The sequence below is a fragment of the Rhinatrema bivittatum genome, chromosome 1, assembly GCF_901001135.1.
Source record: "Rhinatrema bivittatum chromosome 1, aRhiBiv1.1, whole genome shotgun sequence".
Taxonomy (NCBI): Eukaryota; Metazoa; Chordata; class Amphibia; order Gymnophiona; family Rhinatrematidae; genus Rhinatrema; species Rhinatrema bivittatum.
In genome coordinates this window covers 809,824,357-809,846,510 of record NC_042615.1, presented here as the reverse complement: position 1 = coordinate 809,846,510, position 22,154 = coordinate 809,824,357, and the positions used below count along the sequence as shown (strand labels likewise).

The window sequence follows — 22,154 nt, the reverse complement described above, 5'->3', positions numbered from 1 at the left end:
AGGCATCAGGAATAGAGGAAGGTGGAGGTAGTAATTTGGATATTTGGTTTGGGGTAGTAACCGCCGTAACAAGCCAGCTACTCCCGTCTTTGTGAGTGCAAATCCTTTTTTCCACATTTCCTCTTGCTGTTGAAGCTTAGAGTGATGTTGGAGTCACAGTAACCATGTGTATGTTTATTGAATAAGGGTATTGTCTCCAGGCAGTAGCCTGGAGACAATCTAACCCTGTCCTTTTTTGGTACACTGCTAAGGCGGTGATACGTGGAGATATTATCTCATATGTTGCCCGTCGACGGAAAGCCCTTGATGCGGGTCTCCTCACTTTAAGCGCTCAGTTGCAGAAGCTTAAACGGCGTCTAGCTCGTACTAATGTCCCGGAGGACAAGGCGGCCCATCGGGTATTACAAGGGAAAATTAACACTTTACTTCACCAAAGAGAAAAGAAGAGTCTGCTCTATTATCAATATCGGATGCATCGATATAGTAATAAGTCGGGCAGGTTGCTTCATAACTTAGTGAAGGCGTCTCGCTCATCCAAGCACATTCCTGTAATCCGTTCGGACACGGGAGACCTGCATACGGATACTAAAGCAATTCTTGCACAGTTTCAGACATTTTTCTCTCGCCTTTATACTAAGGGGGATTGGCAACCTGATGTCTGTGCTCAATTCTGTGCAAAGCTGGATTTACCAGCTCTTACAGTGGCACAAGGGGAGAAGCTGAATCTGCCCCTTGAGCAGGAAGAAATTCATACGGCCATTCAGCAGTCCAAGCGATTTAAAGCGCCAGGGCCGGATGGGATCACTGCTGAGTTTTATAGAAGCCTGGTGGATCTGGTTAGCCCAGTCCTGGCTCAGACGTTTACCACCCTGGTCGCTCAGGGGCAATATCCCCACCATGTTAATCAGGCCCATATCACACTTATAGCCAAACCGGGAAAGGATGCCACTTCTGTGGCCTCCTACAGGCCTATCTCGCTCCTCAATGTTGACCAGAAGCTATTGGCCAAAATTCTAGCCGACCGTTTGGCAGAGGTGCTTCCCTCCTTGATTGGGGAAAATCAGGTGGGCTTTGTACGGAAGCGCTATGCTTTAACTACTATTAGAAAGATCTTGGCGGCTATGGAAATGAGTCAGATGATGGAAGAGCCATATCTTCTGGTCAATTTTGATGCGGACAAAGCCTTTGATCGTGTAGAGTGGGGTTATCTCTTCTATATTCTGCAGGAGTTGGGATTTGATGGCTGGTTCCTAGATGCACTTCGCTTATTATATCATGAGCCCACTGCTGTTATCGTAGCTAATAATGCTCACTCTGAGGTGTTTCTATCACCCGTGGTACCAGACAGGGGTGCCCCCTGTCACCATTGCTCTTTCTTCTACAGTTAGAGCCTTTATTACTGTCAATCCTCGACATGGGGCAGATACGGGGTATTCGCATGCACCATGAAATTTTTAAATATGTTGCTTTTGCTGATGATGTGATGCTCTTTTTGTCTAGGCCCCAGCGCTCTTTACCTCCATTAATGAAGCTTTTTGCAGAGTTTGGCTGTTTTGCGGGACTTCGCCTTAATCCTACTAAGTCTGAGGCATTGGCCTTTCCGGCTACCCTTAGAGAGAGCTGGCAGGGTGATTTTCCTTTAAAGTGGGCTGATGGCTCCCTCCGCTATTTGGGGGTGATCCTTACTTCCCCTCTCACTAGCCTTTACGTGGCTAATGTTAAGCCTTTACTTCAAGTGACCCTGGATAAACTCCGCACTTGGCATGCCTTGCCCCTTTCCCTCTGTGGCCGTCTCAATTTATTTAAGATGGTGCTCTTGCCAAAATGGCTATTCCTTTTGCAAAACTTGCCTCTTTTGCTTAGTCGTCAGGACCTTAGATCCATTGACAAAGCCCTACGTGTTTTTTTATGGAGGGGAGGTAAGGCGCGCATTTCGTTGGTGGATCTTAGAGAGCGCTGGGGAGAGGGGGGATTGGGAGTCCCGGACTTGCGACTCTACAACTTGGCATGCAATCTCCGTATTCTACGGGATTGGATGTTACATCAATCTTCCTCTGTTCACATAACAGCGGAGTCGGCCTTGGTGGTGCCTTTTGCTCTTTCTTATGTTGTTCAAGCTCCCGCCCGGGAACTCCCTTCAGTGTTACTTCATTCTGCAGTTGTTACCCCGATTAGAGCTACGTGGCGGCTGGTCACCCAGTTGCTCCGGATGCCTCGGTTGTGTGTGCCCCTGCTGCCTATCCAGGGGAATGGTGCCTTTATCCCGGGCTCTCAGACCAAGGGGTTTCAATACTGGCGGGCACAGGACCTTACTCGCCTGGGACAAGTTATAAATGATGATGGTCAGTTGCTTCCATTTTCGGACCTGCGATCTCGGTTTGGGTTGAATGTCTCTCACGTTTTCCCGTACCTCCAACTTAAGCATTACTTTCAGTCCCTACCGATGGACCCTGGCCCGGTGGAGGTCCTCACCTCCTTAGATAAGGTATTGAGGTTTAACGTCCAGAAGGGCCCCACGGTATCCCAGTATTACAAGAGTTTAAAGGGTGTCACGAGAACTGAGCCATATGCATTATTGCTTGAACGCTGGAATAAAGATGGGATATTTGCTCTTACAATCCCCATATTAAAAGCAAGCTTTGGACGAATTAATCACATTACCATTAATATGTATTACAGAGAGATGCATTATAAGTTTCTGCGAAGGGCTTATATTTCCACCCAATTGGCTCATCGTTCGGGGTTGGTTCAGAGTGAAATTTGCGGTAAATGTCATGGAGCAATTGGGCATCTCTCACACTCTTTTTGGGCTTGTCCTAAAGTCCGCCGATTCTGGGGACGGGTTGCATCTTATTTAATGGATCTTTTGGGGGTTAATTTGCCTATAACGCCACTGCTGTTCCTTTTTGGTCATTTCCCACGTATTTCCTTAAAGCAGGGTCCCCGTTATTTCATACACAAGGCTTGCTTGGTGGGGAAGAAGGTTATTTTATTGTACTGGCGGGATCCGGGTCCCCCCTCATTTTGGACTTGGCGTAACCATTTGCATCACTTGTTACGAATGGAGGAACTGGGCTCCCGAGTGGATCCTCGCTCCCATAGGAGATTCTTACTGATTTGGGACCCATATTTGCAATCACTATCTCCCCAGTCACGAAGTTTGGTTATCAACGATTGCTGAGGTTGTAGTGGACTCCACCTCCTGAAGATTTATCCTGGCCTCTGGACGTACCGCAGGGAATATACGTGCATGGACTCTGCCTTTGGACATTTATCCTTCATGGGGGGGAGGGTGGGCAGGTTGGGGGGGGGTAGGGGTGTTGTGGAGCAGATGTTATTACGAGGTCTGTGTGGAGGTCAGTGTACCACCTCTCCAGACCGACTTCTTGGTTATATACTTTGCCTGTATTGATTGAATAATAATAATAATAAAAACCGTTTCACACTAAAAAGTGTTACAAGGGGTTGTACTAATATAGGAACATCCCGAGACTTTTATGGAAGGCGGCTACTGCACTGACATGCATTCTGATGGAAGAAGTCTTTAGACCTGATTCTGATAAATGCCAGAGATAGTCAAAAACTCCGTGATTGGACAGGAAAAGGGGTCAAGGAACTGAGAAGAGCAACATGATGTGAACCTTTTCCATTTGAAAGAGTAAGCTTTTCTCATAGAAGGCTTCCATGAAGCAATCAAGACACGGGAAACTGGTTCAGAGAGGTTAAGTGGCTGAAGGATTAACCTTTCAACATCCATGCCGTCAGAGACAAGGCGAGAAGATTGGATGGCGGAGGCACCAGTTGTTTTGAATGATCAGAAGCGGGTCCTTTCGCAAGGGAATGCGCCTGCGAATGGAGAGATCCTGCAGTATTGGAAACCACACTTGGCGTGGCCAGTGACGTGCTATCAGGATCATGGTTCCCTTGTCCTGACGTAACTTCACGAGTCTTCGAGAGAAGAGGAAGTGGAGGGAATGCATAGAGCAGACCGGTTGGCCATGAGAGGGAGAATGCGTCTCTGGGCTGAGAGTGTTTGCTGCGAACAAGAGAGCCGAAGTTCTTTACTTTGCGGTTTTGAGGAGATGCAAAGAGGTCTATCTGAGGATATCCCCATTGTTGGAATATGGAGTTTGCCACCGAGGGGATGAGAGACCACTCGTGTGGTTGAAAGATGCGGCTCAGCTTGTCTGCCAACACATTGTCCACTCCCAGCAACCAGGTGGCCCTGAGGTACATTGAATGGGAGAGAGCTTCTGCCCATATCTGTGCAGCTTCCTGACACAGAAGGAAGGAGCCTGTGCCTCCCTGTTTGTTGATGTCCACATGGCCACCTGGTTGTCCGTCTGAATCAGGATAACTTGATTTGAGAGGAGATCCTGAAATGCCCTGAGAGCATATCTTATTGCTCGAAGCTCCAGGAAATTTATTTTGTGTTTGGCTTCCTCTGGAGACCAAGAGCCTTGTGTCTGCAGATTGGCCACATGGGCTCCCTAGCCGAGATTGGAAGCATCGATGGTGAGAGTTATTTGAGGGTCTGGAGCCTGAAAGGGCAAGCCTTGGAGGAGATTGGACTGATGCCTCCACCAGGCAAGAGACTGACGGAGTGAGACGGTTTCGTGGACCATGGTCGACAGGGGCTGAACGCTTTGAGTCCATTGCGACCGTAGAGTCCACTGCATGACTCTCATGGCCAATCGTGCCATTGGTGTGACTTGAACTGAGGACGCCATGTGTGTTACGATCCCGGTCACTAATCTAGTGACCGGGCTCTTACCTGGCTCCGTGGCGCCGCAAACCACCGGGTTTCTGGCCTCCAGGGCCGCATGGCAGCGGCGTCTCCTCATGGAGACGCCGCCGGAGACTCCTCCCCTCGATGGGGGAACACGCGCGCGCGAAGAGCCGCGTTTTGAGGCGTCTGCACCCGGATGTGCAGACACGCCTCCTCTGACGTCAGACTCTGAGCAGAGGATTTAAACAGGGACTTTTGAGCTGTAAACTTGCCTTGCAACGAGGTCTCTCTTCAGAGTGCTAGTTGCTGTCGTTTCGTCTGCCTGCCTGGTTCCTGATCTCTGCCTGCCTGACTCTGGTTTCGTCTGCCTGCCTGGTTCCTGATCTCTGCCTGCCTGACTCTGGTTTCGTCTGCCTGCCTGACCTCTACTCTGCCTGCTTGCCGCCTGCCTTGACTTCAGTTCATGACCTCTACTCTGCCTGTTTGCCGCCTGTCCTGATTCCGGTCCGGGTCTTCGTTCATCTCTCTTCTTGGATCCCTCGGTCTTCACCTAAGTCCCAGCGGTCCGGGTCCCTACGGGCTCCTCCTGGGGGGATCTCGGGCTTCCAGGGCGAAGGCTCCTAAGTCCTAGCAACTCGGACCTCTACAGCTCCTCTGGAGGGGTCACGGTTTCCAGGTGAAGACTCATCGATACCATCGAGTTCTGCCTCCCGTTCGTCTTTCTACGACGGTCGGCCCAAGGATCCACCTCCGGATTGGACAATCGCAACAATGTGTCCCAGAAGGATGAGAAAGTGACGAGCAGTCACGGAATGCTGAGACTGCAGCTGTTGTGCAAGAGACACGAGAGTGAGCGCTCGCTGTCGAGGCAGAAAAGCTTTTGCCTGTAAGGTGTCCAAGTCTTCCCCAATGAACGACAAGGTTTGAGATGGGACTAAGTAGGGTTTGTCGTAGTTGACGAGAAATCCTAATGAAATTAGAGTGTGTAAGGTTAGATTGAGAGACGACAGAGCAGCTTGCTGAATGGGAGCCCTGATTAACCAGTCATCTAGATAGGGGTAGACGTGAACACCTTGGGTCCAACTACTACGAGGCATTTAGTTGGCTGCAACTACTACGAGGCATTTTGTGAAGACTCGTGGCGCAGATGCTAGGCTGAATGGAAGCACTCGGTATTGATAGTGCTTGGGGCCCACTTAGAAACCTCAGGTATTTGCGATGAGATGGAGTTATCGCAATATGAGTGTATGTGTCCTGGAGGTCCAGAGAGCAGAGCCAGTCTCCTCTTTGTAAAAGAGGAAGAAGCGAGCCTAAGGGAACAATTTCTAAGTTCAAAATTCATTTTATATTATTATTTATATTTGGCATGGTTAATATGTCACTATATCCAAGTTAAATAGTTAAATTATACAGATTATATTACATAATTTTATTAATTACAATGTTAAACTATACCATATAATTTATTATCATTATGTTAAATTGTCATCCAGTTATATTGTTCCATATGTGCCACTGTTCTATGTAAAGCCCCTTATCTCTGTTGGGCAGTTTATCGTTATATGTAAACCGGAGTGATTTGTAGTCTCTATAAGAACCTCGGTATATAAAAATTAAAAAATAAAAATAAATAAAAATAAATAAATAAATAAATAAATAAAAACTTCTCCCGCTGGAGGTACTTGTTGAGGGCCTGTAGGTCCAGGATAGGACGAACGCCTCCCGATTTTTTGGGGATTAGAAAATACCGGGAATAGAACCCTCGGCCGTACTGAGAGTAGGTCACGGGTTCTATTGCCTTGGACTGGAGAAGGAGGGAGACCTCTTGATCCAGAAGGATGGAGTGATCGGAAGTTCTCCACATCGGTAGAGGTGGGGAGTCCAGTGGCAAGGAGAGAAAGTTCAGATGGTAACCCTGAGCAATTATTGCCAGTACCCATTGGTCTGAGGTGATTGAGTGCCATAAGTTGTGGAAGTGGCATAATCGACCTCCCACTGGTATGTGAGGCAGTGGAATCTGGCTGCTGCTTTCTAGATGGAAGTCAAAAACCTGAAGCAGGCCCTGGTTGAGGAGCTGCATGTGGCTTTTGTTTATGTGTTTGACGCGACTGTGCTTTTAGAAAAGGTCTCGTGGCATGGGATCTGGTTGGTGGCGGGTAGGACTTCTTCGGGCGGAAGAATTAATTTCTAGAGTCCTTTCTGAAGGACTGTTTAGAAGAATAGTCAGAAGGCATCAGAGAGAGCTGTCTTAGGGTCTCATGTTGGTCCTTAAGTTCCGCCACTGTTCGCTGAATCTGTTCGCCAAACAGATTTTCCCACACACAGGGCAGGTCGGATAGCCTGTCTTGTACTTCAGGGCGAAGGTCGGAAGACTTGAGCCAGGCCCATCTTCATGCCGAAATAGCGGCTGAAGATACCCTAGTGGCAGTGTCAAAGATATCATAGGAAGATCTGATTTCATGCTTGCCTGCCTCAAAACCCTTGTTTACTAGGGTTTGAAGCTGATCTTGGAATTGTTGAGGCAGGGTATCTGAGAAGTCTTGTATCTGCTTAAAAATGACCCTATTATATTGGGTCATATAGAGTTGATAGGCAGCAATCCGGGAGATGAGCATTGAGCTTTGGAATACCCGGCGGCCAATGGCATCTAAAAACTTCTGTTCTTTGCCTGGGGAAAAGAGGTATGAGGCTTTGATCTCTTTGCTCTTTTTTGTGCAGATTCAACAACTACAGATTGGTGATCCAATTGAGTTTTCTGAAAGCCTGGAGCTGATTGCACCAAATAGGTAGTGTCAGCCTTTCTGTGCATTGGAGCAATGGAGCCAGGATGTTCCCAGTTCTTCTTGAGGAGATCTAGAAGAACCTGGTGAATAGGGATGGAAGTTATTTCCTTGGGAGCATCCAGGAATTGGAGCAACTCCATCATCTGATGTCTGTCATCCTGTTCAGTCTGCAATTGGAAGGGAACCAATTCAGACATTTCCTTCACAAAATTTATAAAGGAGAGGTCCTCTGGAGGAGAACGCTTCCTACTTTCAGTGGGTGAAGGTGGTGAAGGTAAATCATCGGTGTCTGGCGAGGAATCATCAGTCCAGGTATCATAAGGATCAGCACCTATCCCTCTAGGAACTAGAGGGGAACGGGGTCGTGGGATACCTGAAGGTCCTGATCTAGGCTCCGAAGGAATCGGAGGAATTATTGGAGGCACCATTAAAGGCATTGAAGGCACCGGCATAGGCATCGAGGGCAGACGTATCGGCACTGATGGTTGAATCGGTGGTGAGGGACGTATCGGCACCGATGGTTGAATCGGTGGTGAGGGACGTATCGGCATCGATGGCTGAGGCAGGACTCCGGATGAAGGGATGCGGAACGGTGTTTCTCCTCCCGATGACAGAGTAAGTGGAGAGGGCACTGGAGCCATCGGAGACCCGGGGTCCATCAGTGGAAATGCAGCAATGAGCGCTTCCATTCTGGATAGCAGCTGTGCCAATGCTGCTGGAATCGGGTCGGCGCTTGGTTCCACAATCGGTACCGGTGTCGGTGCCGGAGGAACCTGGAGTCGTTGCATCGCCTTGTCGATGGCCTCCTGATCCATCCGGTCCAGTTCTTCTCGGAGACCTGGAGCAAGCAGCCCTGGCTCCGGAACAGAAGAAGGAGGTAGAGGCATAGCCGGAGGGACCACTGTTACAGGCGGAGTCGTGGCTCCCGACCCCTGTCGGGTGAGGGTTGCCTCGGTGACCCAGTCGCCGAAAAGGTCGGTGCCTTTTCTGGATGTGTTTTTTTTTTTTTTACAGTTGCTCGGACGATGGCGAGGTCGATGACTTCGCTCTCTCGATGGTCCGAGGCTTATGATGTCGATGGTGATGTTTCTCTCTACGTTCCCCTTGGTCCTGAGGGGGAATAGAAGGTGTCGAAGGCCAAGATGTCGTCAATGCCGGACGGTCACCGGCCGGTGGTCGATACTGGCGCAAAGTTGACGGTGCCGGTTCTAATGACGTCGATGCAATGGACGGAGTCGGGGTTTGAGCACAGAAGAGAAGTTCCATCTTCTCCATTCTGGCCTTGCGACCTTTTGGTGTCATTAAGGCACATTTGGTGCAGGTTAGGATATCGTGCTCTCGTCCAAGACACATTACACAGACTTTATGAGGGTCTGTGATAGACATGGGGCAAGTACGGTCTGGGCCCCGAGGGAACCCCAATGCCATGGCCATAGAAAAAACTGAGCAGCGGTATGGTTGACGGCCAGTAGGCCGAGAGGGACAAACTCGATGGTAATTGACGGAAAATGGGTAAAAACTTACCGGAGTGCTGTGGCTTGAAAAAAGTTAGAGGAGGGACCCCTGTGGGGCAAATAAACTTTTATTAATTCCGTGAGGAAAATTCCTGTCAGGAATCTCTGCAGAGCTCCTTTACCGCGAGGCTACTGCTGCGCGAAAAAAAGAAGACTGAAGGGGGACCCCTGCTGGCTGCAAGGTTAGTGCCATGCTGGGCATGCCCAGTAGGGGCCAGTCAAAGTTCTGGAAACTTTGACAGAAGTTTTCCGTGATTGGGCTCCATCCTGTGATGTCACCCACATGTGAGGACTACCATCATGCTTGTCCTGTGAGAAAGTTGCTTTCACAATATCTACTTTTAATTTGCCCACTGATTTTCTGCTTCGCGTCCAACTAATGATTCCTTGAGGTACTCCTCTATTTTAACAAAGTTAGTTTTCCTGAAAGCTAGTACCTCGCCTTTGAACAAACCTTCACCGCCTGCATTCTAATACTGAACCACCCCATCCAGTGATCACTGGATCCCAGATGACCATGCACTACATCATCAAACACTGTCCCCACTAATAAGCACCAGATCCATTATGCCCCCCTCCTGTGTGGGATCCAGGACCAGTTGATGGAATAGTTCTCCCTGCAGAGAATCCAGAATCTCCCTGCTTCTAGAAGACACTGCAGCCAGGATATTCCAATCAACATCCAACAGACTGAAATCACCTAGCAATAGCACCTCCCCTTTCATAGCAATTTTGTGAATATTCTCCATTAAATCTCCATCCATTTCTTCAGTTTGCAATGGAGGACTGTATATCATAAGGAGGAGGAGAAATAGCCTAGTGGTTAGAGCAGTGGACTATGAACCAGAAGACCAGGGTTCGAGTCCTGCTGTTGCTCCTTGTGACCTTGGGCAATTCACTTTACCCTCCATTGCCTCAGGTACAAAAACTTAGATTGTAAGCCCTCTGGGGATAGAGAAATACCTATAGTACCTGAATGTAAACCAGTGTGATATCTTGATTGAGATCAAATGTTGGTATATACATAGAAACATAGAAATGACGGCAGAAGAAGACCAACCGGTCCATCCAGTCTGCCCAGCAAGCCTTACACTTATTTTTTCTCATACTTAACTGTTTCTCTTGGCTCTTAGTAACCTTATGTTCTAATTCCCTTTTCACCCCCACTATTAAAGTAGAGAGCAGTGATGGAGCTGCTTCCAAGTGAAATATTAAGTTTGATTAGTTGGGTAAGCGGCAGCATAGCTCTCTGCCATGAAGCAGAGGGCAATGCTGGAAATGTGTGAAGTATCAGTTTTTCTTTTCCACTGTCACTGAAGCAGGGAGTCATGCCGGACATGCACCGAAAGTGAAGCATGCCTTGAAAGTCACATTAACTATCATCAAATATTGAAAAGCCTAATAATTGGTAATACCTATAGCCCATGAACCCATCCCTGTTTTTTGTTTTTTTTTTGTTTTTTTTTAATTGGGAGATGGATGCCCTTCGTCCTTCTACTCTGTGAAGGTGGACACCTACCACTGGCATCTCGCTCCGTTAATGCCTCTGTGGCTACTGCCGCTCCATGCAGTGTTTTACTACCTGCTCTTTATATGCGTCCTCTAGAACTGATGGATCCCATCCCTGTTTTTTTTTTTATTATTTATTTATTTTTTATTATTTATTTAATTTATTATTTATTTATTTTTATTATTTATTTAATTTATTTATTTAATTATTATTTATTTATATAAAAAATAATAAAAAAATAAAAAATAAATACCTATAGAGATGGATGTTTGATTCCCTCTTTCCAGATTAACCCACAGAACCTCCTCCTTACCCTATAAGCCCTGCAGTTCTATTGCTTTAATATTATTTTTTTTATATGATACCATTCCTCCTCTCTTTCTTCCTACCATGTCTTTCCTGATTAGCTTTTAGCCCAGAATAACTATATTCCAGTTGTAGTTGTCCATATTCCAAGTCCCTGTGACAACTACTATATCCAAGTCAGCCTCTTCCATGATTGCCTCTAGATCTGGGATTTTATTTCCCATCCTATCCGCATTAGTATGCATTTCTATACAAGTGTTCAATGTTTTACTTACCTGGGGAGTTTTTTTACCCATCCCTAATGATCCTAATTAAGTTTAAAGCCCCCCTCAGATTTGCCCCTCAGTTCTGGAAGACGCTTTGACCCTTCTTCAATAGATGTATACCATCTCTGCTCAACAGTTCTTGAAACATCATGTTCCAGGAAGCCAAAATACTCTTATCGATATCATCTACACAACCATTCATTCACCTCCAGAATGCCAGCTTCTCTGTCTCTACCTTCATCCTCTACTGGGAGAACTAAGGAGAAAACCACCAGCGCACTAAGGGCCAGATCTTAAAATCTATGCGCGGGCATAGATTTGTTCACGCAACCCGGCACAAACAAATCTACGCCCGATTTTATAACATGCACGTGCATGTTATAAAATCCGGGCTCGGCGTGCACAAGGGGGTGCACACATGTGCACCTTGCATGCGCCGAGCCCGAGGGGAGCCCCGATGGCTTTCCCTTCCCTTCCCCTATCTAACCCACCCCCCAGCCCTAACTAAATCGTCCCCCCTACCTTTATTTCAAAAGTTACGCCTGCCTCGGGCAGGCGTAACTTGCGCGCGCCAGTTCACCATCCCCCAGCACAGGCCGCTGTGCTGGAGGATTAAGCTGTGCTCCCAGACTACCCCCGAACCGCCGCCACGCCCCCTGACCAGCCCCCGGACTGCCATCACGCCCCCCGGACCCACCCCCTTCCCGCCCCTTTTTCGAAGCCCCGGGACATATGAGCGTCCCGGGGCCTGTGCGCACCGCCAAGCCTATGCAAAATAGGCTCGGCGCGCACAGGGGTAGATTTTCTCGGGTTACGCGCATAGCCTTTGAAAATCTGCCCCTAAATGCTTTAGCCTCTCTTCCAGAGCCATGAAGTCACATTTGATATGTTCCAGTAGATACCTAGCAACATCATTCGTGTCAGTATGGATGAGCAGAATCAGATTATAGAGTCAGTAGCAGTGGCGTAGCCACGGGTGGGCCTGGGTGGGCAGGTGCCCACCCAACTTAGACCCAGGCCCACCCAACTGGCACCGGAACTGCAAGGCTGTCGCGGGATCCCATCCCCGCGACAGCGAACAAGAGAACCCACGCCTCGCGCGGCACACATGGGGAAGCGCTGCTGCGGCCGTATGGCCAACTGGTCTTCCTGTTCGGGGGGGGGGGGGGGGGAGTGGAAGCGCCGCGCGCAGCTTCCGCTTCCTCCCCCCAATGCAGGAAGATCAGCTGCCTCTCCTGCTGCCACCCGTTCTCCTGCTATCTTCGGGCCAAACGGCCCGCCGAACTTCCTGTTTGGGGGTGGGGGGAGCGGAAGCGCCGCGCACAGCTTCCGCTTTCTCCCCCAAAGCAGGAAGATCAGCTGCCTCTCCTGCTGCCACCGGACTCCTGCTATCTTCGGGCGTCGGGCCGATCTTCCTGCTTGGGGGGGGGGGGAGGGAGGAAGTGGACATTGTGCGCTGCGCTTCCGCTCCCCCCCCGACAGGAAGTTCGGCGGGCTGTACAGCCCGACACCCGAAGATAGCAGGAGTCCGGTGGCAGCAGATCTTCCTGCTCTGGGGGAGAAAGCGGAAGCTGTGCACGTGCTTGAATGTGTACGTGTGGATGAGAATGGGAGTGTGTGTGTGGGTGAAAACTGGAGCCTGGGTGTGTATGTGGGTGAGAATGGAAGCTTGAATATGTGGGTGAATGGGAGCTCGAATGTATGTATGTGTGGTTGAGAATGGGAGCCTGGGTTTGTGGGTGGGTGAGAATGGGAGCTTGAATGTGTGTATATATGGGTGAGAATGAGAGCCTGGGTTTGTGTGGGTGGGTGAGAATGGAAGCTTGAATATGTGGATAAGAATGGGTGCTTGAATGTGTGTATGTGTGGGTGAGAATAGGACCTTAAATGTGTATATGTATGGATGAGAATGGGAGCTTGAATATGTGTGGGTGAGACTGGGAGCATGGGTTTGTGGGTGAGAATGGGAGTCTGAGTTTATGTTTGTGGGTGAGAATGGGTGTCTGGATGTGCGTCTGTGTGTGCATAAGAATATAAGCCTGGGGAGGGGTGAGAAAGTGAGAACTTGTATGTGTGTCTGCAGAGAATATGAGCTGGGGGGGGGGGGAGAGCATATGAGAGTGACAGCTTGAGTGTGTGAGAGGGAGTCTGTGAGAGAAAGCGTGTATGTGTGTGTGTGTGTGTGTGGAAGGGAAGAAGACAGTAATAGAAGAAAGACACTGAAAAGGAATTAGGAAATGAGCTATAAGGGAAAAAATGGGAAAAAGAGACCAGGACCAACTGATTAGAAAAATACAAAGATCAGACAACAAAGGTAAAAATATATATCTATATTTTGAGATGTTAGCAATTTAAATATAAGCAACACAACCGCTCTCTCAAAATTTATGGACAGGTAGGAGCCGTGTATAAAATCGTAATAATAAGAAGGCTAAAGTACCACAAATCACCGTGAATTATGTTTGTATCATTAAGTAAACCTCATACTTAGGCGTAGATGTGAATGCTATGCTGCATAATTTGGCATTATTTATCAGTAAAAAAAAACAACTAGTAGATCTGCATGCCTACAGCCCACCCATGTTAACCTTGTGCCCACCCAAAAAATCAATTCTGGCTACGCCACTGGTCAGTAGACTTGATGATTCTCTTCAATCTCTCTCATTGATGTCTCAGATCTTGTCACCCGGCAGACTGGGACTGGAAAGTGGCACTCAAGGGGAGGAAGAATTGGGCAGGGATAGCATTTATGTACATACCGTATTTTTCGCTCCATAAGACGCACTTTTTCCCCCCAAAAGTGGGGGGAAAACGTCTGTGCTTCTTATGGAGCGAATATATATAAAAAAAAAAAAAATTAACTACAATCCCCTACCCTCCTGACCTCCCCAAGCAATCCATTGCTCCTACCATGTGACAGGGGCCGACCAATGGCACCGGTAGCCCCTGTGACATAGTAAGGGCAAAGGGCCACCAGCGCCATTTTGATTACTGGCAGCCAATGGCCCCAGAGCAGGAGATCGCTCCCGGACCCCCGCTGGACCACCAGGGATATTTGGCAAGTCTTGGGGGGATCAGGAGGGTGGGGGGTTGTAGTTAATTCAATTTAAAGGATTCGGGTGGGGGTTGTTTTGTTTTTTTTTCTCACACAAAGAGAACGATAAAAGTTTTCTGAAATGGGAAATGGACTGAAATGGCCCTTCCCAGACCCGAAAACAAAATGGGGACAAAAAAGATTGTATGCACACCCCTAATTTGCTCCATAAGACGCACAGACGCCTGGGAATAGAGCCGGTTTAGCACACCATTTTTTTTTTTTATTTTACCCCTCTGAATCCTAGGTGTGTCTTATGGTCAGGTGCATCTTATGGAGTGAAAAATACGGTAATTTAGATTTTCAAAACAATATGCATAAATGTACATGGACACAAGGGAGCAGGTGTAAATTTGTGCACGCATGCCACGCAGGGGTACGTACATACCTGCTAATTTTTAAAGCAGATTTACATGTGCAAGTCCACTTTGGAAATTCAGGCTAAAGTCTGTATGTACTTTCTAGAGACAGACTTTAGTCTTATGTGGGAAGTTATAAAATGTACCTTTCCTATGCATAATGGCTCAGATAAGAGACATGTTGCAAACTGCACTTATATATAGTTACTTGGAGCACCAACAGTGCTATAAAAGTGCTCTGAATCTCTGTCAGAGACGTTCTATGACAGAGCTGTCCAAACCTGTCCTGGGGACCCCACAGCCAATTAGGCCTTAAGAATATCTAGAATGAATACACATAAGATAAATCTGCATATACTGGGTTTCTAATTCATGCAGATTTATTTCAAGCATATTCACTGGGGACATCCTGGAAATTGACTGGTTATGGAGTCCCCAGGACCGGTTTGGGAAGCCCTGTTCTATAAGAAATCCCTTGCATATTACTGCAGCTTACCCTCTCTTGCAATTAAAATGACATACTACTTGAGCCAAATGCTTCATGCCAATATCACATAAATATAAGTTTACCTTCAATTAGGCCCATTCTTGCTCTTTGTCGCCTGGCTTCATCTGAGTCTTTATGTAACAAGTGACCATCAAGGCAAAAATGAACCGCCAGCTGATCGACCATGCTTATCGGCTTGTATGTTCGTTCCTACAAACAAGATAGACAAAAGTGCATGAGAAAACAAAAGACACAGAGAGAAAGAGTGGGAGAAAGACAAACAGTAAAAAAGGGTAGAGTAAGATATAAAAAAGGGAAAAAATGAAAGTGAAAAAATAGGAAAAGTAAAATATTCTGAGCAATAAATATGAATTATCTTAGCCACTTTCCTTTCAGATATATAACATTGTACAGCTCACTCAGTACATTCTGATCACTGTATTTTCCCAGTCCTGAAGTAGTTGCCAGCTATTAGGAAGACAGCATGGTTATTACACATCAAGGTGTTCATGGCTGCACATCTTATAAAAATAAAGACATTTTAGAAAAATTGAAACTGAATAATGTTTACTTAGGGCTAGATGTAAAAAGAGTTTTCTTGTTTTGTGTCTATGGAAAAATTGCTTGGCACATCTGACCTAAATTACACAAGACTTAAAAATGAAAAATTCTCTTTAAAGTAGGGAGGAAGAATCAGATACATCATTTAAGGAAAAGTTAAATAAACCAGCCTTTATAGTGGGATAAAAAAGGAAGAGGTAAAAGACAGGGCCCCGGTCTCTCGTGATTCCATGGCCATGGAAAGGGCTTCAAAATGTGCCTCTTCCAGTGGATTTTGCTGGTATGGGCCAAATTGCCAGAGGAGACTGGAGGAAGCAGAGCTGGGAAGAGACTGTCCTGCTATCTGGAGCTCCTTTCCCTATGCTAACTGGGCAGCAGAGGAGAGCAGCATCGGCGCATTGAGCTGGGTCCTCCTCTTCTGCCACTCAGGTCCACAGCTCCAACACTGCTCTCTACATTAATGGTGGGGGTGGAAGGGAAATAGAATAAAAAAGGGTTACTAAGAGCCAAGAGAAACATAAGTATGTGAGAGGAGAGAAAAAAAAAAAGTGCGAAAGCTTGTTGGGCAGACTGGATGGAGCCGTTTGGTCTTCTTCTGCCGACATTTCTATGTTTCCAACTGCAGCTGTCACTCGTGATGAACACAGAGCCACGAAGACAAAAGCTACAGTTGGGTCTGGAAGAAGCAGCCTGAGTGCTGCCACTGCTCTCCTCGTCTTTTTGCTGCGGAGGGAAGGGGAGTTGAGGAATATTCGGGAAAGAGATTGTGGGAAGGTGAGGAATACGTGGGAACCAGATTGAGGGGACTGAATAGAAAGCTGGGGAGGAGGAGTTGACTAGGGATAATTGAAATAATGAATGTAAGGGACAAGAATGAGGGGATGGGGAGGCAAAAGAGAGGCTGGGGGTGGATGGGCAACAGTGAATGAGGGAATTGAAGGGAGTGCAGGGGGCAGGAATATTGAATAAGTGGATGAGGCAAGAGGGAATGAGGGAATCAAAGAGGGTGCAAGGTGTGAATGTAAGTGTAGGGTATGAAGACTTGGAGGAAATGGTGTGGAGAAAGAGCAAGTTGATTGGAGAGCAGTGAATGAGGAGAACTGAGGGGTGTGAAAGGGATTGGTGCTTAGTGAAAGAGTGTGAATGATTCATCCCTCCCTCTCCTGATTCTGGGCCCATTTTATCTTTTCTTCACTCTTGGCTTCGTGACCTGCCACTTGTTCTTATCTTGTCTGCCTTGCAGCCTATGGGCCTTCTGACTTGTCTTGCCTTGTGGCCAGCAGGCTTTTTGCTTTCTTCTTGCCTTGTCTTGAGGACTTTGCGCCTATCTTGCCTTGTTCCCTGTCTTGAGCCCTTTGGCCTATTCTCTCTTGTATCTCTCTTGTTACAATATGTGAACCGAGGTGATGTTTTGCAAACGTGCCTCGGTATATAAAAAAAAACCCTTAAATAAATCCTGCCTGGAGCCTTTGGGCCTATTCTGTCTGTTCCAAGCCTTACTGCCTTCAGGCTTCTATGTTCTTTGTTCTGTGTCTCCCTTGTCTAAGTCCTGCCTTAGTCTACCTTGTTGGTTTTGTCCTGTCTATTCCAGAGTCCAATCCTGCCTGTATCAGAGTCCTGTCTTTGCCTTGTCTCACCCTTGTATTGTCTAGTTCCAGGTCCCGCTTAGTATTCAGCCTTGCCTTGTCCTGCCAGCCAAGTCTGCCTAGTCCAGTCTGCCAAGCCTGCCCAGTCTTGCTTGCTTTGTCCAACCCTTGTCTCCAGCCTACCTTTGTCCAAACCTTGTCTCCAGCCTGCCTTGTCCAAGCCTTGCCTGTGTGGACTCACTACTATGATGTACTGCCTCCACAGAGACCTACTGGCTCCCAGAACCCAAGGGCTCAACCTGCGGGAGAAGGGACTGGCTAAGCAGAAAACTGGCCCTTCTCTTGCTCAGAGTCCTGCCTTGCAGTCCCATGCTGCTCCCCATGTGGGTTTCCCAGACTCCAGGGTCCATAACACACTGATTCGTTTCTTCCCAGTGGATCCAGTATCTAGATATCATCTGCATAAACAAATGGAATGAATCCAAAAGATATGATTAACTTCCCAATTGGAGCCAGAAACAAATTAAATAGGATCGGCAACAGAGAGGATCCCTATGGCACACCTTGCACAACTTCTCTACAAGTAGCGACCCTCCCCTGTTGGACTATTGTTTGTGTACAGTCCTTCAAAAATGCAGCCACCCACATAAGGATAGCACTTCCAAGTAGAGATTCCAGGCACCAGGCAATCAAATCCTCATGATTTATCAAATCAAATGCGCTGGAGAAATCTAATGATACCAGCATCATTGATTCTTCCTTAGCCAATCTAGGAAGTACCTCATCCATGAGGGTAACCAGCACTGTCTCTGTGCTACTATGCTTTCTGAAACCAGCTTGTGCTATATCCAAAACGTCCAGTTCTTCCACAAATTCTGATATTTGTTTAGTCACAAATATTTCCAAAAGTTTCGCAACAAATGGTAAATTTGACACTGGGCAGAAACTACTACGGTACATATAATTGGATCTAACGGTATTTTTCAAAATTGGAGTCACCACTGCCTTCTTCAAAATCTTAGGAATACTACCTTCATTAAAGGAAATATTTATAATGTTCAAAAATCCATTCAGGACATTATCTGACAATCCCTTAATCAAAAAAAGATGGGCATGGATCAAATGAATAAAATGAAGGTTTCATTTGATACAAATAACCTTTCAATTCCAGTAATGAGAGAAGTTAAATTTCCACTAATTTGGAATTCACCTCCCCCAAATTACTCTGTCAACTCCCCCTTATCTACTTCCTTCCAATCCCAGTTCTTACCACCTCCTTTTTTTCTATCCCTAAATCCACTAGTAACTGCCACTTTTTCCTGAAAAAATATAGCCAGAGCTTCACAGTCCTGTTGATCATCACACTATAGCAAAACATCTTTTCTTTCCCCTAATAGAGTCCTAGCCACCTTATAAAGAGTTCTAGGATTATCTTTTCAATTTTCCTTGAAAAAAAAATCCTTTTTTCTTTCACTATTCTTTCAAAAGAGATTGTTGCTGCTTTACACCATTTTTCCCTATCCGCCCTCTCACCTGTTTTCCACCACCGTCATTCTAGATGATGCGCCTCTCTTTTTTCCTCTTCCAAAGCTGGTGAGAACCATGGGGAGGAGCAGATCTTATCTTTCCTACCTTCTTCCCTCCTGTCCTTTCCATTCTCTCCTCCATTAACAAACACCAGTCGTTAGTTACCTGTTCCACCTCCTCCTTATCTCTGTATTCCTTAAGCAATTGTTCCATAACTTCATTTCCAGTGGGAGATATCACAATTCCCTTCCTTTTGTTTCATCCTATTCTGCTCAATCCTATACCCAAGCTTAACTAAATAATGATCAGACCAAGGTACCATCCTTTGATCCGAAAATGTTTAAATCATTCACTTGTACAACTGAAGAGGATCCACATATGAATCCAAAGTATGGCTCTTTCCACGTGTTGGACCATCTGCTACCAAATTTAATTCACTAGATTCCAATGCTCCCAAAGCCTGCTGGGTTTTCAACCCAGAATCTATATCCACATGAACATTCAAATTCCCCAGTACTATACAACATTGTTATTTCATTGATTGCAGCAAAATATTTTCCACCACCTGGTCCAACAATTCCGCACAATATTTAGGGGGAGAAAACCAAAGAGAACATACTATCGCAACCCCAAAGGAGGTAGGGTTTGGGAACTAGGGCCAAGGCCAGGGCCAGGCCAAATTTATTTTTATATTTTAAACGTTATTTATTTATTTATTTATTTTGAATTCTTATATACTGACACTCCTGTATGAAATACAGATCACACCGGTTTACAGTACAACAGAACAGTCGCGGGTGGGCGATACATTAAACATTAAGTTAAACATTAAGTTACATTAAACAAATTGGGAGAGCCATTAAACATTAGAGCATTAAACATTGGGGTATTAAATTTTAGTTGCTTCAGGCTGCAGCGGATGAGTGGGGGTGGGAGAGGGGGGTTCACTAGACCCCCATGGATTTGATCACTTGGGCCAGGGAGGTTTATGGAGCCATTCAGCCCCTTTAAACAAAGACCCCTGGGAACATCAGATCACCTGTTAGCATTCCAATGATCCCTGGGGGGGAACTAATTATATGTGGGTGTAGTTAACGTTCATCAAATAACGCGATTTGCAAACTTTGAACACAAGCCATGTTATTTGATTCCTATAATTATGAACTGATGTTCATGCACTTGCATGCAAATCAGCTCATCAGCATGTTTACATTGCACCGGGTTTGTTGAGCCACAGACAACATGCAGAATTTCAAATTCCACATGTTATCTCTGTGAATTGGTAAATTACCCCTTTAGACTGTATTATAGATACCAGACACTGAAAATTATCCATTTTACCAGTTACATCCACCTCCACATGGGTCAGTAAAAGACTAAAGTATAACCAGGATACTTTCTCACTGTCTCTAAGTTTAAGTTTGGTTCCAAAATACCAGCTCCAAAATTCTGGGGTTAAGAGCAGGCGTGGAGCAGCCAGCACACAATTTTTTAGCATGCAGTCCCCAGAACCCAGAAGATTCTGTCAACGTTAACAGCAGTCACTCTAGACTGCGATGTTAGCAGGCCCAGTAAACCAAGCACCATCTCAAGAGTAATGGCACCCACACCAGATATACTTGGAGGAGCCACAGAACTACAGTTCCCAATGGCAGGCAATTGGCACTAAAATAAAGTGGATCCTTAAGAAACCAGGCACTATAAGGAAAGACTGTCTCTCGCAGCATCCTGCAATATCTGTGGTTCACCCGAGTCCAAACACTAACAATGGGAGACCCAAGACCTTCAGTAAGCAGTTACTCAGCGATGTCAGTGGAACCCCCTGTCCAGGAAGGGGCTATGTTCTGGTGGCCATAAAAGAATTTGTTTCTTTGGGGCACAAACCATAGCTAGCTTGATACCGTCTCGTTTCTTTCCCAAAACATGAGATCTTTATTGGATGAGGGGAAAGCTTCCTTTCAGGGCCTCGAGTGCTAAGGGTGTGCATATCCCTATCTCTATGGAGCTTCTTAAAAAGCCTCTCAGGGGGACGGTCATTCTAGAACCCTCAAAGGGAGGGGATGAATTTGAATGGTATCCTGCCCCTTACTGACCTACATTGCTCTAGCTTGAAAATAGGGCTTGCCGAGGGCTTACTGCTAACCGAAAATGGCTATTGGTTACATTGGAAAACCCAAACTATCAGGACTCTGCAACTGCTTTGGCATTTTAGAAGACTGAGTGTCATCTAGAGTAAGCGACAGGTCTGTGTCCTTACCTGAGACTGCAATCAACGGGAGGGGAGGGGAGCGGAGATGTGCTGACTGCTCCCTGAGCCCAAAAAGGGCAGAATGGTGCTGTCTGAAGGCTTTTATGAGGGGGAAGTCCAAATCTTCCCCCTTTCTTTTAACCACTTTGATAAAGCATACAAAAGTTTAGAAATGAAAAAAAGGCCAAAGACAGCATATGGACTCCATCTGCTGTCTAGATCCAGACCCAACTAGGTGCCTTTAATTTCCATGATCTAACTCTTCATTTTCTCTTTGCTCTCATTCACTGCTGTTCATGCACTTTTCTCTGCACCCCTTGTACACTAGGCCACCTCTTACCATTGATCTTTCTCCCTCCTTCCACCTGCCCTCTGGAATAAGTTACCTTCGCCATTTTCCAGCACAGGCTGAAAAACCTGTCTTTTTAAAACTTGCATTTCCACAAACCTATCTCTTAATTTCATGCTCTCCAATCTCACTCCTCATTCATTTCTACTGTTAAATAAAAACATAGAAACATGATGGCAGAAAAAGAGCCTATCTATTATACTCTAGTATTTCCTTACTTATTGTGTGACTCTTGAGTAAGGCGCCACTTAAAAATCTATAATTAAAATAAATCCTAGAATGGGGGGATAGCGAACGTCAGTTGTGACAAATGTTTTGTGGCCCAATACAATTTTAACTGCCCTGGTATGGCTTATTAGGTGGTATTAGACACAAGATTACACGTCAGCACCTCATGACCTAATTAAGCAACATATTACTCCATTGGACTGGTCAATCGGCTCTTATCGGTCAGATCTTTTGCAGGTGCTCTGGAATTTGCTGGAGAAAAGTTGGAGACCTCCAATTGTTGGCAACTCCAATGCAAAAGAGGAAAACTGGCAAGTATGTTTATACATACTCCTCAATCTAACCAAATTGTAGGAGCCTGTTAAGACTTTTGGATGTATTTCCGTGCATAATTAAAGCTGTAGTTAAGATTCTCTCTAAACGTCTCGTATTTATTTGGAAAGTGTGGCTGACCACCAATGCTAAAGCTTTGGCACAATCCCATTCATTTTGATACTGCTGCTCACACAGATGCACTGACATTATTTTCTCTGCTCGTTCCAAGGATGAATATTTTATTTGCCTATTATCTTTGGTGGAAGGCTTTGTGTTTTGTTTTTTTTTTAAA

General features: G+C 46.2%; 1 protein-coding gene across 1 annotated transcript in view; it reads right to left on the bottom strand.

The window, feature by feature from the left end:
* The window catches only part of DNAI1 (dynein axonemal intermediate chain 1), a 730,814-nt gene that overhangs the window by 518,250 nt on the left and 190,410 nt on the right, over window positions 1-22,154 (bottom strand). Inside the window, exon 5 of the mRNA XM_029581328.1 lies at window positions 15,132-15,258. Coding sequence (XP_029437188.1) covers window positions 15,132-15,258 — 127 coding nt within the window. The remainder of the gene's footprint in view (window positions 1-15,131; window positions 15,259-22,154) is intronic.